This window comes from Laccaria bicolor, genomic scaffold (genome assembly GCF_000143565.1).
Source record: "Laccaria bicolor S238N-H82 LACBIscaffold_83 genomic scaffold, whole genome shotgun sequence".
Lineage (NCBI taxonomy): Eukaryota > Fungi > Basidiomycota > Agaricomycetes > Agaricales > Hydnangiaceae > Laccaria > Laccaria bicolor.
The window spans coordinates 74189-91263 of NW_001889954.1; the positions used below are offsets into that span (position 1 = coordinate 74189).

A 17075-nucleotide genomic window follows, 5' to 3' on the forward strand; every position below is an offset into this window, starting at 1 on the left:
AACTTGTTCACAGTTTCGAGGAGGGTTTAGCTTATGATTGTCTGGGTAACATGCTGATTGCGTCGCGTCGATTCAACGATTCGCTCTGGGACACCACGGAATACGATATATCCAGAGCCAATATTGTTCTGATAAGGTGAACGTTTCTCGCGATGATGTGAACGTTTTCTGATGTATATTTGAATCGTTCCTTTAGTGCTGTTGACAGCGATGCATTTATTGAACTTGATTGGCAGACGGTACTAGGCAATGTAAACATATCATAGAAGTCTTTTGAGTAGCTTCAACAACGACGTGTACGCCCCCACTGTTAGGTATAATAGTGCAGTCCAGTTCTTGAGATATATTGTAAGAAAACTAAGCATGTCTCATAACGTGGACAACGGCTTACTTCAAAGGTAGTTGGCTGGTAAGTACGCTGAGTATTTTTGAGGTAAGTATCTTGAGTAATTTTGAGGAGTTGTTTGATGATCAACAAAGCGTATCGAAACCGTTGTCGAATCAGCTACCCATGGTAGTTCAGTGAGGCCGACTTTCTGTCCTCCTACTTGGACGATGTTTATCGACCGTAGAAGTGGGAAGTGTGATTCGTTCAGCATGGTTTGCAAATTTTCCCAATCAAGACGCTTGCCATCGTCTGGATTCATCATGAGAAAAAGTTCTTCGAGTTTCCACCCTCCAGCTGATCGCCACCTGATGAAACTCTTCCTGACTTCGCTGAAGTCGCAGTTGTCGTTGCAGATGAGGACACGTAGGTTGGTCACCAACGTGGTGTGTCTGAAGCAATCCAGACTGCGTATGGCTGTATTTAATCAGTATTGTTCCTTAATTATAATGTCGTGACACACCGGTGATGGCAAGAATTTCGATGTTTGGTTTCCAATCATGTAGGACGCTGCCTGGTATCGACGCTGAGTGATGAAGGTGCAACACACGGACCGAAGTTAAGTCCATTATGGGGCTTGTGTCGCTCCATTTAGCCTTGAATAAACGTGCAAACACGAACGCGTCATTCTTTGCAATATACAAAATGGTTGGCTTTGGTATGGGTCTTCTGATGAACCTCTCGACTCCACCACGAGGAGTGAAGTTTATGTGAAGGTCGTGAAGTTTTAGACGCATGATGTTGTGACAGTGCGCAAAGGTGGTGACTGAAAAGTGCCGGAATCGAGAGAGCGCGAGGGTTGAGAGGTTTGGTGAGGAAAAGACGCGAAGAAATTCAGACCGTAGTTCTTCTGGGATGGCGTTCCAGTTTCTTACGGGGTATCCTCCTTTGAGCTTGAAGCTCTTTAGCAGGGACAACCGATGCATCAGTGTGTCGTCATAGTCTGAGTCATGCAGTTGATAGTGAAGGTGGTATATATATTGTGCGATGTGTGGACTGGCATGCAAAAGTTTGAAAAGGAGTCGGACTGTGGGCCCCGCAACGGAGATTGTCGCGAAAAGACGTCTTTGTGATGGTTGAACCATCAATCGGCATGTTTGGGACATGGAAGACAGTGTTTTCCAATCTTCAGCACGCGTAAGCTGGTCCAAGACGGTATCTTGTAAGACGTCGAAGGGGACGGTGACTTGCATTCTTTTTCTATTTGTTCGTCAGTTCGATATGGTAGTAGATTAGTTGGCTTACTTGTGATATATTTTTTTAGATTACTAATCAGAGTCGAGATTGGGGCAGCGGCCATCTCGGGGTTGACGTCTTCACGAAGGTAAAACCGAATGCAATTCGTCCAAATCTGTTGAAGCCATCTGAACATATCTCTGACGTTGTAATGGAACACTGGTCTTTCCTCACTGATGCCGAATTCCTCTACTTTGTCAGGTTCTGTATACGGAGGAAATCAAGGCAAGTTGTGTTCAAGTGATAACAGTTATGGAGTAGAAGCTTGCAACCGAATGTTACGTCTTCGAACGGTCTGACTTGTACTAACGTAGCAGAGACATGTAATCATTGTAAGTCTATGTAGTTTGTCGTTCTTGACAGTTAATCCACCTGTAATGACAATTAAGCCAAGTGCACTTTGTTTCGCGTCAATGCTTACCTTCGCTTTACCCTTCTTTTGTTTCTTTGCACCTTGGTCGCCATCGTCCTCAGCCTGTCGTTTATCCCCCAATTGCACCTCTCCTTCGCTGGGTCTGTTGCTACCGGATGATCCAGGTACGTTAGCTGATGGAGCCGCTTTTGATGGTGATGGACCTGTGGCAGCTGCGACTGTACTGGCGGTTGCGACTGTAGTGGCGGCTGCGACTGGTTTGAACGTTTGTGGAACTGGATTGAAGGCGTCCGCAGCAGCTTGAAGTACCGCGTGAGATGGACGGGTCGGACCTTTCTTCAGTTGCGCTCGGAATGGGCTGGGAGGTGAAGGCGCTCCGCGCTTGAGGACGACTATTTGCTCTATTCCACCCGTGAAAGAGTCGAAGGCGGGTTTATCCGCCGATCTTATATTGTAGTGCTTCAACTTCAAGGTGACCTCGACTAAGGCACCTTTCAGGGCGGATGGAACGGCTTCCGCGTTGATGAAGATATCCTTTTCGTCGTATACCGCTAGTGGCTGTAACCGGTGAGTCTCTTTGATACCTTCGAACGCGGCTTGGTGTTGAGCAGGGACCGGCCAACTATCAACACTTTCCGTCCCTTCAATATCTGGTAAGGTTAGTTCATGAAGCGTCCAATATGCTGTCGAAAACTCACCCCCATCTCCAGGATCCTTATTGAACTAGTCAGCACTTATAAATTACGACCACTTTATCGACTTACAATCTTAACACATAGAGGGGTGGAAACTCTCAACGCTGTTGTCCCGCTGTCTTTGATTAAGAAATAACGACGGTCGCTGGACGATGCAATGATACCCTGGATAGACTCTAGTGCCTGCATCGCAAGCGGCCAGTCCTTGGCGAAGTCGTCGTCCATAGGCTGCTTCAGCGTAAGCTGGAATTTTGAAGTCGCGAGTTCGTTGTACTTGGGGTTGTAATTCCCTATCGGAGATACCGCCAACTTGTTTTCTGACACAACACTGACAACAACAAAGTAGGCGTCACGTATACTGTTGTCGTCGGATGGTTTGGCGATGACGAGTTTGTTGCCATTGTCTTGTTCTGACCAGCCCACACTGCTGGCGAAGACAGGATTCGCTCCATACAGGGGGTTTTTCAGCAAACTGTTTCGGTGCATGGGGCCGCTAAACTGCATTACTGAACCATCGTTAGGTCAAATCATGCGGCAGTCGCGTTACTTACTTTGGTGTTCGGTTTTTGCAAAGGTGGTGTCGGTGGATATTCGTGACAGAAGAGCGTGGATGGATCTCCAGTCCTAGCATTTTAATGATTGGAGTCGATCGAAAAACAAGAAGAAAAAAATTTTAGGGAAAAAAAAACCCCCCTGATTAACGACACGACCAAAAAAACTCACTCCGATCACATACCGACAATGTCATGGTGACTGTATGTTGATCCCAAATAGGTGTTTTATTGCAACGCTTCCCAGTTGTCCCATGGCTTTCACGTACTTGCTGTTTGAGCGGTGGCTTGATAGATCAATCGTTAGTAGCAGTCACTCATCTTGACCACCATTATGTTTGACAGACTTACGTCCCTACACTCATTATGCTACTCATAACATGTATTATAACTTTGACAGACGAAGGGGTTTCCTCAGGAACGTTTTGATGTGTCGCGTAGTGTACCAAGTGGTCCTTTATGTCCTGTTCAGTTGCATAAAGAATGTTATGCTTATCCGATGTGGCTGTATAAGTCTGGTCAGATCAACTCCAATTATGAACAGGTCGCTGACCGAGGAGAAATCCAGTTCCATAGAGTGGAACAGTCATTGTCGGGGCACCGTATTGCGCTCTCGCCTCTCTAAGCGCACCTGTGTAAGCATCGCAATCAGCCTTCCGCAGATGTTAAAGTTCACGTCGACATACGGTTTAGTAAATTTTGCGATCTCGCCTCTCTAACCGCACCTGTGTAAACATGGAAATCAGCCTTCCGCTGATGTTAAAGTTCACGTCAACATACGGTTCAGAAATTCTAGGGTTCCGTTTGCCATCCTTTGTAAAGTTGGTCGAGAAATAGGGCGTTTGAAGGCTTAGCGACCCAGATCGATCGACGGAGGTTTTAACACAATATGTACCAAGCAATGGTGGTCCAACTTCCTGCCGATTCACGATCTACGCACCATTACATTCCATGTCCTGGACTGGGCGGGCGAATCGCGCGAATTATGGTGTATTTTGACTTTGATGTGGAGGTATATCTGAGCAAACACTTTGGACGGGAAGTGGACGTCGAAGTTGTATGGCGTCTAAGTTGTTAAATTTACAAAGATCATTATTGTCAAGCTGCTCGTCGGGTTCGATGTAACGGGTTTGAGCACGTATTGGCCAGTCTCCATCTCAACTCCAGCTGCTTAGCCCACCCACATGCCTGACCCCTATTCGACCGGTTCCATCGAAGTACGCCAATATCTTTTGAGTCATATAAGGTTCTAACAAGCTTCGGGCAATTGGTTAGACATTTTTCATTCCACTTTGCACAGTTTATCCCGAAATCCAAGTTGAGTTGTTCGGCCTCCTGGTCATGGACGGGCACGCCATCGTATGGTTTATGTCCTGCTAAGGTTCTACCACTCCCTGTTAAACCAGGGTAGAGACAGTAAACTTCTTCGGACGTCGCGAATGTCATCGTGGCCGTCAACCTTTGATAAAAGATCACTGGGATGGCTGAACGGCTATCGGTTTGTAAGAGGTTGACAGTGCAATTCTGAAAGGGCGCGTACGTCAATTTTCTTTTTAAACAAAGGAGAATCATGCTTACGACGTGGTCTTCGGTCTCTTTGATTAGGGTTACTGTCGACTTAATGTCATCACAACGAGCTAGGGAACAGGTGGATGCTTTGCAATAAGACATCTCCTCCAGAAAAGTGATCCACTCATCCAGGGCAGCGGTCGGCAATGCTATGTCAAGGCAGGTGGGAGTAACAGATGGCAAGAAGGTCAAGAGCGGAACTGCTCCGAGAACTATGCTTTGCGTGTTGTCGAGTATGATCCAGAAGCGCTCATGTGAACTTTGAGGTAAGTAGACCGTCAGAGCTGCTCTCATTCGTGATTTCATCATCCCAGCGACCATTGTCTGGCATTCACCAGAGACCGCACATAAAGAAGGCAAGGACGATACATGACATAGCGAAATGATATAAGAGAGGATTTCGGCAGGCAACTGGCGACGAAACCTTTTCCTGAGTCGTCGTGGCTGGTACATTTGACGTAAGACAGACGTTGGCTCAATGTCTCTTAGACCCATGATTACATAATCCATGATGAATACATGGGAGGATAATCATATCCCTGCAGTTTAGTTGCCGTCAATCTGAAAGTAAGCGTTGAGTTTGATGGTTCCGAATGCTCAGACAGTAATAGTACCCACGCAACAATCATGCGTTTTATGTCAGGTATGTCGTCAAAGGCGACGTCTACCACTTCCCCACTTTCCTTTTTGGCTTTGAGGACGAGCAAACTGCCACTCCATGGGCGTGCACGGTTGAAACTCATCGTTGCGACGTATTCGTTCGGCAGGAAGTATCGACCTTCTCCTTGGTTCTCGTAATACATGTAGTATTCGCAAGTAGTGTCCAGATCATCGTCGAGGGCTAATGTCTCGAATACTTCTCGATGGTCGTCCATGTCTAACCATGGACTGCGGTCGAAGTCGTGTTGTATCCAATGTCCAATCTCCATGTGCCCTACTCGCACCACGGCAGGTGGGCAAGGCCTTGTTGGAACGGAAACGATGTGTATACCACGGCAGCCTGGACCAACGAAAGCAGCTTTTCGCATGGAAATCACTTTGGCGTCCTGTTCATAATATGTGAGAGTCCATTTGATATAAACATAGATCTTACGGTATGAGCTTTTCCAATGGACAAGCATCGTGAACCGTGATCAACTTCAGCGTCTGGGTCCATGTCATGGAGGTGAAACAAGTGCACTGATATTACAAATTTTACTTCTAATAATCATATCCCGTCAACAGAGGTGCTGCCACTCCAGATGGGATCACCGGTTCTATAGTCAGCCCCAGTTCTTCGCAAATGTCCAAAATTGCTCGACGAAGTCTCTGCATCCCTGATCCACTGTCACCAATTATAAGGACACGAATCGGAGCTTCTTCTATTACAGGTGTCGCGTCTGTTGCCGGATTGAAACAAATCCACAGACTTGGCATCCCCAACCGTTGGATGAGGTTTCGTACTATACCATGGATAAGTACAGCGTTGGGACGACATCTTTTGACACACAGACCTTCTATAGCTAAACTTTCCTGCTCGGACATAACTTTCGAAAAAAGGTTGTTCTGGTGGCTGCTGATGGATATGTTAACGATGAGCGTCGTAGAAGTTAATTGGCTCACATATTTTGGAAGAGCGAAACGCTGCAGGAGAAAGAAACACCTTTTTTTTTACTTTTATGTTCATTTATCGATTATGTAATCTGGAAGCCGGATGACCGTTGTCAATCTTCGACAGGTAGATATGATACACTGAATGACGGTCAACTGCATATAAAGTGTGTCTTGTGAAAAAAAATCACCAGGGTCGCACTGGATTGGGCAGCGGACACATAGTTGGAGACGCGCCATGTCCGTCCGCGCTTATATGGTAGTGTTGAGCCTACAAAATAGAGCTTAAAAGTGCCTTCAAACAAAAAGAAGTTACTGAACCTACCTCCGTGTCTCATAGACCCCCAAATGTCTGGTCCACACCCTCTTTAAATTAGCTTCACGAACTTTCCGGTCTTGTATGCGACGAATATAGCGCATCGTTTGATATGGCAGCTTTACAGGGAACCCTGGGTTTGTCTTGGCGATGCGATGCATCCAGGTTTGCCATATCCGTTCAGACCAATACACGTCAACCGGCAAATCCTCAAAGTTACAGGAGGACGATACGGTGTTGTAAGATTGAGAACAGGGTGCGTCATGAGGCTCACGCCGTAGTGTATCCCTAATCTTCTGTGGATGCGAAGGCCCTATTTGTCGGATGCAATCTACGTGGCCGAGGAGGCGCTAGCCAGCCGCGATACTAGCTAGATTGTTGATGGGTCGATAAGATAGTTCGCAAGAGAGGCAAGAGACTCACAGTTCCCACGTGTAGTTCGACATTCTCGACGCTCAACGACGTATTCTAGATACCGTCGCTAGTCGGCAGAAGGCCGATGAAGATGTAGCTCGGCTTTCGAAGGTTTCGGCGAACTTGGTTTGTCCCATCGGTTGGTTTGTGGGCATCTTGAACAATATTACGCGATGGTTGGTTACCTATGAACATGAGACATTGAACGGATTCAAACATTTGAGTCCGTACACATGAACGAGCTTTCGATCGTGTACTTTACTTCCGGCAAATACGTCCGCGCTGTCTATTACGATCACTACCTCTACAAGAATAAAGGGACCCGTGTTGAAGGGAAAAAAGAAAAAATACACAATCTGTTGATAGACGTTATATACCCCGTCATGTTTAGGGCCCGTCAGATAAGTTCTAACTGACGGGCCCTAAAGACTTCAGGGTATATATGTTGATTCTTCAAACCGTTGAATCTTATTTTTCCCTTTTTTACAGACATCATTAGATACTGTCCCAAGATAGCGTTACTTCGTCGATTGTTTGCAGCGTAGTGTAAAGTCGTCGTATACACAATAGATACCATTGGAGACATCTTGAAAATAAGCAGGTATGAAGACCAAACATCTCAACGAGACAGGTAGCCGGCATCACGCTTAGTCGTAAGTTAGCTGATGCTGCGTGATAGGTTTCTCTACCCCAAATGACGGATGTGGTCCAAACCCCCAAAAAGAGGAGGGTCGCAGTAAGTCGAGTTCGTCTTACCTTTGTTAATTACACGTCTAACACCTGTCCATAGAATGCCTCCCTATTCGTTGACATTGAGGCCGCGGTGGAGAATGAAGACGCAGTGGAATCCGATGTCGAAGACCTGGGTTAGTAAAATTTCACTCGTTAGAAAGCTCATTGAATATATTATATACAGAGGATTTGATTGACGACACTGATTCTCTCGAGGATGGTGAAGCACCAGACTCCAGTTTCGTTCGCGAATTCACTGGCCAAGATGACGATGTGGAAGGGAATTGGCGGGACTTCATCCATAGGGCTCAAATCCGAGGAACGAGCGTTCATGATGCTTCGGATTACGATGGCCCAAGGACAGAGGATTACGGTCTCTATGAGGTTGGATGCCAGGTGCGAACGTCACGTTACGAGCCGTGTATATCTCGGCTGACATGCAAAACCAGCCAGGGATGGAGGAGACAACGGTGCTGCAAATACTCAAAAAATTTGTGTGTTGGGATAATGTCTGTCCTTTGGTTCGAGCAGCACTGGCACTTAGGTCGCATCCAGGCCGGGTGTTCATTGAAGCCGCATCTTACGAGGTTGTGAACGAGACCGTACGCAAATTCAACAACCTCAACACAGGTTTTGTCAGGGTTTTACAGGCGGATGAAGCACAGGCGTGTCTTGTTGGCGGAACAATTTATACGCCCTCGGTTGGTACTTGGATCAGAGTGAGGAAAGGAATTTATCGAGGAGACGTCGCATACGTTCGCCACGTCGATCCCAGATCACTGCACGCGGATATCGTCGTTGTTCCTCGAATCTACATGGATACCGATAGGAAACGGAAGCGCAGTGGGCGACCGCCCCGTCGACTTTTTGATCCGTCAGCCGTCAGGAAGAGATGGGGAGCCAAAAGCGTAGAACAACGAAACGGTAACTGGCTTTTCCGCAACAACACCTACACTTCCGATGGTTATTATCTTTATAATGACGTCGACTCCGAAATCATCATCCATACAACTTGTGATCCATCCAGACATGAACTGGAAGACTTCGAAGGATGTACCGAAATTCCGATCGCGATCTATAATACCACACGTCACCACTTTGCAGCAAAGACAATCCGATTGGGTGACCGCATTTTGGTCGTGGATGGCGAGTGCAAAGGATTGGAGGGGAATGTCTGCTCGATTCAAGACGGAGAGGCAGAAGTTTACATATCTTCCCAAGATTTCATTCACGTTCTGCGCTTAACAGAGCTTCGTCGAGAATTCAAAGTCGGTGACAATGCAAGGGTTACGTTTGGGCCTCATGCTGGAATGGTGGCATTCGTACTCAATTCACTGAACGACGTGTTGACTCTCCACATCCAAGATACGTCAACGGAGGTAAGAGAATGCATTATTCTACAAACAAAAACAAAAAGTCAGTTGGGATTATAGATATCAGTTCCCGTATCCGATGCTGAGTTTTACCATGCACCGATGACCTGCGTGGTACCGTCACCGATCCCCCCTGTGCCCAAAATAGTGTGGAAAGAGGTCGACGTGGTAGAAAGTGGCGTGCGTAAAAGAGTAAGGGAGCTCGTGAGTCTGAAGGACAACCCGAATTGGCGTTACGAAGGAAAGCGAGTCATTGTACTGAAGAACAATTTCAAGGGTTACGTTGGCCGGATCGTGTCTACAAACATAGATGAGACTGCGGTGGTGGAACTCGATGCCACTTTGTGAAAGGAGCGGTTCAAACTGACAGAACTGTCAATTTTGTAAGTGCTTTGTCCAGCGCATGGTATCTATTGAATCAAAACACGTAGTGAGCAGGAGACATCTATGAAGGCTATTCAACACGAAGAAAGAAGAATAGTGGCACAGGTCCTCCCATGGAACGCGCCCCCAGAAAAATCCACGCCAGGGACACCTATGCCGTCAATTCAAGAAATACCCCCAAGCCCAGCATGGGATCCTGCATCGGAAGTTACAGATCATGACAAAGGTACGCGTACTTTTTGAAAGATGCTTCCATAAAAAGGTAATCACAGAATTTAGGATCAGAGTGTTATTGGCTAGCGGACGAGCGATTGGCGTCAAGGAGAATTTGTCTCAAAGTCAGGGAATCTGTGCCACCCAAGTACATGGCATATCGAGACAGGACTCTTGAATTTTTGAGGCACGAAGGCAACACCGCAGTGGTCAGGTTCCTTCGTGACAGCAAGAACATCCCAATGCAGTACTTGAAACCCGTGCACCCTGATATGGAACGGCTGTTGGTAACACCAATGAGAGGAGATTTAAAGGGTAAAGTCTACAGAGTCATATCATACGGACCAACGCATTGCAAGATCAGAGACATTACCATAAAACCTGTACGAAAGAAGGACGATTTCATCATGCCTACAGACGAACTCGTGCATGTATACAGTTAAAGTATGACGAGGTATCATCAACTGATTGGAGCTAAACCCTGCGTTGAGATGGACAGAAAATGTTCGGACAGTCATCGCCCGCTCTCCATGTGCGGATTCGAAGGGGTCGGTTATGAGGGTGTGCTTACCATCCAGGCCACCCCAACTATATACTCCAACACCTTCCACGCAGGGGTGCAGACGACACATATATTAAGGAACAAATCAAACTGTACGTGTTACTTTCACGAAATTAAAAGTTGCTTGATTAAACGTAGGTTAATCAACGAAGGCAGCCTAAATCAGTTAAAGTAGCAAGGAGGACCGATGACACGCGCTACATTAGAATTATAGAGCACTTGCTGTCTTAGTCGTTGAACAATACATGGAGACAGCCGCAGCGGGTTGCTCAATTTGTTCGGGCGACCGATCCCGGACTGCGTCATGAATTAAAAACGAACTGAATTTAAAATTAAAATAAAATAAAAAATAAAATAAAAATTTTGACCGAAGAAGAGGGGAAAAGAACAAGCGGAAGACGCTGAACAGCATACAAAAAAATGTAGCAATTTGAGCTACCTCAAGCACAATGTCGGCCTCCTCCTCCACAGACACGGTAAGAGCTATCACAAGTCCGATGCAAGAATTGACAATGTATACCAGGACTCAAGTCTATCCGAATCCGAAAGGAGTACCGAGAGCTCTTGTACAAGTTATTCAAGTTATTCGGACGATAGCATGCCAGAGTTACAATCTGTGGCCGGGTCGAGCGACTGGAGTGACAGTGACAGTGAGGGCTCCAGTTCAGATGTTGTTGACCAACGAAGACTCCACGACGAAAACTTGGCAGTTGAAGAATCAAACGAAATGCGACAAGTGAGTTTGCAACTAGTCAATTGTCCAATCAAAAAATCAATCGTGAACAGATACGAATGCAAAGAGTCATCTATTTGCGGACCATCGCCTGGAATTACGCACAGTATCTTATTATGGACGAGGCGCCAGTGATGACGGAGACTCAGTTGCGAGGTGTGATGCACAGTCATCCGCCGAATTTGATCACACAATTACCACAACATGACGGTGAGGATATGGCATAATGTAGATGGAAGCCGGGGAGTCAGCAAGTGAGAGACCCGCCATTCGAACACTACCTATTGTGATCTAAAATGTGAGGCTAGACGTCGGCTACCATAGTATGTTAAATGTATGTGTTTGGTATGTCTTCACTGGCTCTCGTACGCAATGATAGATAGAAAGTCCACTTGTACACTCACGATCGCCTGCGCAAACGGACATCGCCGGTATTGCTTGCTAAAGTATGTACATGCTTGCCCGCTCGCGTGCGCTATGCAAGAAAAGACCTTGGCTCTGGTTATTTTGTTTTTACCTGTTTGGTATTTATGACCTTAGGAGATACCCGTGCATCTTTAGGGCCCGTCAGAGGTCTTATCGACGGGCCCTAAACATGAAAGGGGTATAATACGTCCCCAAACTGACTGTCATTTTCTTTTCTCTCCTTCAATCCATGTATCCAATAAGACCCGTAATGTACAGTAATGTACAGTGCAACAGTTGACCATGCGGAGCTATCTAAAGGAAGCGTAGAAGCGTAGTTTACGATCGAAACGAGTGAATACAAATGTGCGGAATCAAAACGTTGGACTGTGATTAACGGCTCATAGAATCAGCAGAACCGCATCGTCCTGGATGAACAGCCAGTGGGACTAAGAATTTTGTTTTGATCTGGCGGGAATGTCTTCGAAACGGTAGTGAGCGCAGGTATGAATCCCTGTCTGTCTTTAAGTGAAGGTGTACATTGATGTCCTCTAATCAAAGATATTCATGAACCATGGACACGTATTGGCGGGACAGGCGTAATTGCAGCATGAGCTCCCAAGTCTCCAGATATAATGGGTGCGGTACAAGTCATCCCTCTGTTGCTCCTTCCTATATTCTCTGATACCCGCGTACCAAGTGAACAACCCGAAGCCAAGCAGTGCGAAAGAACGCCTCCATACAGAAGGGCATTCGGAGCCGCAAGCTTCTCCCTTCGTAGACCCATTCGAAAAACGATGCCCTTGAAGGCCTAACTCCATTGTACGTTCCATGGTACTTTCGCTTGCTCCCCAATATCCCCCGACTGAGACCCCCGCGCAGGTGATGTCAGGGTAAGCGCAGTAAACTCCGCAATGAGAGAACGCTACCATCTTGTGGGTGGCATCAGACGTTAAAAGGGGAGGAATCGGAGACTTGTCACGACTCTCGCATAAGATGATCTTGGCACCCTTGACAGACAGGATCGTCAGTGGACGTACACAAAGGTGATGCATACATACGTTCTCATTCCCAAGTTCCGTCACTGAAAGTATTCCATCTTGTTGCAAAATATCCACGTCCAACTTGTTTACACGATCATAGCCTAAGCAAGCCAAATGAGCGTGCCAGATCTCGGTGGTTCCACACGGCGTGGTGATGTTGAGATTTCGAGGACGTATGTCAATCAGCGTATATCGTCCGTTGTCCTCGCGAACAGGTCGAAGGACCTTCAGTGCTACAGAGGCGAATACAAGGGAACCTGTATTGCGAAGGTCACTCATGAAGCGAGGCATCATGGCACGATTCATAAAAGGATCAAGTGCTTCAACAATGCGGCTCGCCACCTGTGCTCTTGCGCGGATCCGGCTGATGCGGTCGGTATGGCTGATGGCAACGAGGGTGGGGAAGGAAACATTTTCCAAAATAGAACGGAGAGCATTGGGTTGGTTGTATACAGCTGAAGCGAGCAGCTGCTGATCTGGACATGTCTGTATCATGGTCATGTCAAGATGCGTTTTCGTCGCTTTGAACCACTTCATTTTAATACGGCAGAAAGTAGTAGAAATAACAAAAAAAAAAAAAAAAAGGCTACTTTTCGACTCACGATCGAATGAGGTCATCGGTGGTTAACAGAGGTCAATGACGCAAACCACCTTCACGTTGGACGCCCAGTTACAAGATGGACGAAAATGATATGGAAAACGTTACGCAACCGAAAGATATTATTGCCATACATGCCATGCAAGAGCGCCACATTCCAGTAAGAACAGTCAAGATCATGCTCGCACCAATTCATACTAAAACATATAACAGACATTCGAAAAGTATTATCAAGCTATCATCTTTGCGACACATTGTCCGAAACCACAGATAGTGTTTGTCCCTGTAGGACGAGGATTGGATCCTGATGTCTTAGAAACCGACGCTCTGATGACGCATTACTGGCTCGCTCGAAACAAACACGAAAGGTTTATCGATTTAACGCATCATCGCATCATTGTAACACATTTCCCGCTCGACGCGCAAACAGCATTGGAAAACAAGTATACGGTCATCTTTCGGACTCAACCAAAGGTGCAGATCACATTTATGTTTTACCATCACCCGCTCCACGTGTACCTTTTCCACACTCTTTTTTTCTCTTCTCGGTCAGGAAGTTCATGCTACTAATTAGACCATGCTATTCAGATGTCGTCTCAAGTCCACAACGAGATGCACGTGAACGCATCAATAGGCGAACTGAACTGCAAGCAGCGTAAATGGTTTGGTAATGTGTTAGTGGTCAAACACAGACGAGAGTCTGGGTTGGTCGATGCGTCAGGAGAGGATATTAACCTAGCAACGGAAGTATTACTGAGGTAAGTTTGTAATATTCCTATGCAAGTTTATTACGGCCATATTCATCAGATACCGTCTCAAGCTTGATTCAAGACGGCAGAATGTGTTGAATTAGTGTTGACGATGGGGTACAGTGGGCACATATGTCGACCAGGATAGTCGCGACATATAGTCTTTGAAATCATGCATTGTCTATTCGTCGAATAAACGAACTAACAAAGTATGTATGAACGGTATCGTTACCACGTGATTAATTGAGCAATAGAACGAAATTTTCAAAGACGACACATCATGGAACGACCTTTGTTTCATGATGGGACAGATATAGTGTCCACACTCGAGCATCTCACACGTCAACAACTTCTAGAGGCGTGTGTTCAAGTGCCATTGCGTTACAGCCAAAAACGTTCATGGGAAACAATCATCGTCGCGATTGGCGAAGCTAGCGCGACACACCAAGACGTGATACGAAGGGCGGCTTCAGCCATCCAAGGCACTCGTAAAAGGCCTGCGGGGGCGGATTGGGAGGGTGTTCGACCATTAAAACGACAAAAAAGGGATAGAGGAGATAATTCCTTGGTTGAAATCAGCGGCGCATCTCCATCGGTGGGACCCCTAAACCAAGCGAGCAGTTCTGGAATCAATAGAGGAGATATTATCTTGCTCGAAACCAACAGCGCCTCTCCATCCGTGAGGCCTCTAAACCAGGTGAACGGATCTGGATTCGATACGAACACCGACACCCTTGTGGGAGACACGTTCAATGCAACAACAACAGTATGTATTGTCCATCATTTTGAATCTTTCTTACTTGACGAATTTGTATTGTACCACTTCTCAAGGGTGAAGAGCAGTCACAGTCAGACACAATGCAGAATTTTTTACAGCTACCGCACTTCAGTCACCCACCTTGAACAAGCTATTAGCCTTGTAAAATGTAAGAATGTATCCAGGCTAATAGGTTGTGCGGCCATTTATTTTTTTGCCTTTGGGAGAAAATATAATATTGGATTAGGTAGAAAATGTTTGACCTGTAATATTGTGACCAGAAATGTTTGGGTAGATAAATTGTGTTCAAAAATATCCTAGTCAAGTGAAAGTGGTCAGAAATATTTGAAGGGTTTCAGACTGGTAAGAAATGTTTGAAGTGTGTCAGACTGGTAAGAAATGTTTGAGCCAAGTCAAACTGGCCAGAAATGTTTGAGGTTTGCCAGAGTGGCTAGAAATGTTTCAGTGGTGTGACATCACTTGGATATATTCTAAGCATGTCACACTGCTGAAAAATCTTTTAGCCTTGTCACATGGCTCAAACATATCCGACCAGTGTCATGGGGTATCTGGGGTCCCAGTTTCAAGAAAAAAACTTGGTTTTTCTGGTGCAGTTTTCTCATCATTTTGTACATTGCTTTTTTTTCCCCCTCGAAACTCATCTAAGTTTGTTCTCACCATTACCCTGCTTCTATCTGCCATGTTCACCACTCTAAGGTTGTCTTCACCAACACCCCGCTTCTCTCTGTCATGTTCACCACTCTAAGTCTGTTTTCACTGACACCCTGCTTCTATCTGCCATGTTCACCACTCAAAACTCATCTAAGTTTCTCCTCCAAACCCCTGTTCACTCACTCTCTCACCATCTTTCTCTCTTGTCCCAATCTCTGCTCAATATCTCAATGCACACAATTACCTACTTCCTTGCCCATTGGGTCTTGTCATATGATTCCACTTTTTGACCACCCTCTCCTCCACCTCTGCCTCTACTTCAGCTCCCAGATCTCCAAGTGCATCTTACCATCCCCCCCAGTCAAACCCCCCACATGTCTTAACTTGTAGACCAAATCCGAAAGATATTATGAAGATTTCTTAGCCAGGCAAACAACAACAACAACAACCGGCCTGTGGTAGGGGTTCAATGTTGCAGTTCTGGCAGAGACTCCAAGCTCAGGCACTCATCTCTTGTTGATAGTCAATTGCTCAGTACCACCCTGAATCTAGGGTGAAGTTTTGGCACTCAAACACAACTTTTTTACCCATCTCCACCACACCTTTCTTGGCCCATGACCGCATCTCCTCTCACCTCCAATCTTCCTCCCTTTCAACCTTGTGCTCCCCTTTGCATCTCTAGTAATCATGCCCCGAACCGACTTCTCTTCATTTTCTCTTACTGCCGCCGTCTTCCCCCACCCACCTCCAGCGCAGCTTGTGCTTGCTTTCGCCTCAGCCGCAAAAAGTCTTCCCAGATTCACCTCCCAGACTCAGTTGGAGAATGAAATTGTGTTCATTGCACACACACTTGCACCCAACAAACTCTTCACCCAAATCCATTCAACATCACGTTGTCATCCAACTTACTCAACTCGCATCCATCTGTATCCAACCCTGTACCCTCCCTCAAACTCACACACTCCACTTCCACCTCCCTTACAATGGCCTGGTCAACCCAGGGATCTTACTGATGCTGTCACCTTGTTCTTGACAGTCAAAATGTTTGAACACCAGAATACGGAGACTTTACATAATTTTTCTTAGCACCACCACTCTACCTTTCGTCACACCAACCCAGTCTGCTGTAGGCCATCCTCCCTTAGCTATGCATTTGCTACCTTCATTCACTGATCTGTCAAGGTATCCTTTTTAGTTTACCTTAGTCTCTTAGTAGATGTAGGCAGGTGTCTTATTGTAACATGTGGAGTGAGTGAGAGATATCTCACAAATATTTCTTTGCAACTCAAACATTTCTTAACTTGTTAAAAATATCCCAAAGATAGCATAAAGATTTCCTAGCCTGGCAAACATATCTGCACTTGATGAGAGATATCTGACAAATATTTCTTTAGAACTCAAACATGTAGAAAATATCTGAAAGATATCATAAAGATTTTCTTAGCCAGGCAAACATATTTGACAAATATTTCTTTGGAACTCAAACATTTCTTAGCCAGGCAAACATATTTGAACTTGATGAGAGATATCTCACAGATATTTCTTTGGAACTGAAACATCTCTTAACTTGGAGAAAATATCCTGAACCAGATAAACATCTTTATGAAACTTTCTTTAGCCAGCCAAACCTTTCTGACTTGATCAGAAATGTTTCCCAAGATATCTTGGGTAGCCCAACATTCCTCAACTTGGTAAAGAAATATCTCACAAACATTTCTTGGTAGC

At 45.8% G+C, this 17075-nt stretch overlaps 5 protein-coding genes across 5 annotated transcripts; 2 read left to right on the forward strand and 3 right to left on the reverse strand.

The window, feature by feature from the left end:
- Positions 1-392: 392 nt before the first annotated feature.
- Positions 393-6333, reverse strand: LACBIDRAFT_335350 (uncharacterized protein; the record flags this gene model as incomplete). Its single annotated transcript, XM_001890221.1, has 19 exons — positions 393-802; positions 849-911; positions 936-1328; positions 1631-1825; positions 1932-1959; positions 2043-2644; positions 2693-2717; positions 2759-3187; positions 3241-3313; positions 3510-3527; positions 3592-3745; positions 3794-3871; positions 3927-3993; positions 4181-4269; positions 4425-4764; positions 4819-5233; positions 5428-5855; positions 5903-5988; positions 6303-6333. The coding sequence occupies 19 exons, from the start codon at positions 6331-6333 to the stop codon at positions 393-395; spliced, it is 3924 nt and encodes a 1307-aa protein (XP_001890256.1).
- Positions 6334-6471: 138 nt separating this feature from the next.
- LACBIDRAFT_317629 (uncharacterized protein) lies at positions 6472-6737 on the reverse strand (the record flags this gene model as incomplete). Its single annotated transcript, XM_001890222.1, has 3 exons — positions 6472-6540; positions 6591-6670; positions 6725-6737. The coding sequence occupies 3 exons, from the start codon at positions 6735-6737 to the stop codon at positions 6472-6474; spliced, it is 162 nt and encodes a 53-aa protein (XP_001890257.1).
- Positions 6738-12082: 5345 nt separating this feature from the next.
- Positions 12083-13075, reverse strand: LACBIDRAFT_335352 (uncharacterized protein; the record flags this gene model as incomplete). The annotated part of the gene is made up of 1 exon (XM_001890223.1): positions 12083-13075. One exon carries the CDS (start codon positions 13073-13075, stop codon positions 12083-12085), a length of 993 nt encoding a protein of 330 aa, XP_001890258.1.
- A 176-nt stretch (positions 13076-13251) lies between these two features.
- LACBIDRAFT_335353 (uncharacterized protein) lies at positions 13252-14824 on the forward strand (the record flags this gene model as incomplete). The annotated part of the gene is made up of 5 exons (XM_001890197.1): positions 13252-13332; positions 13386-13646; positions 13761-13930; positions 14192-14687; positions 14798-14824. 5 exons carry the CDS (start codon positions 13252-13254, stop codon positions 14822-14824), a joined length of 1035 nt encoding a protein of 344 aa, XP_001890232.1.
- A 1012-nt stretch (positions 14825-15836) lies between these two features.
- LACBIDRAFT_317631 (uncharacterized protein) lies at positions 15837-16436 on the forward strand (the record flags this gene model as incomplete). Its single annotated transcript, XM_001890198.1, has 1 exon — positions 15837-16436. The coding sequence occupies exon 1, from the start codon at positions 16038-16040 to the stop codon at positions 16434-16436; it is 399 nt and encodes a 132-aa protein (XP_001890233.1). The 5' UTR covers positions 15837-16037.
- Between the last annotated feature and the right edge of the window lie 639 nt (positions 16437-17075).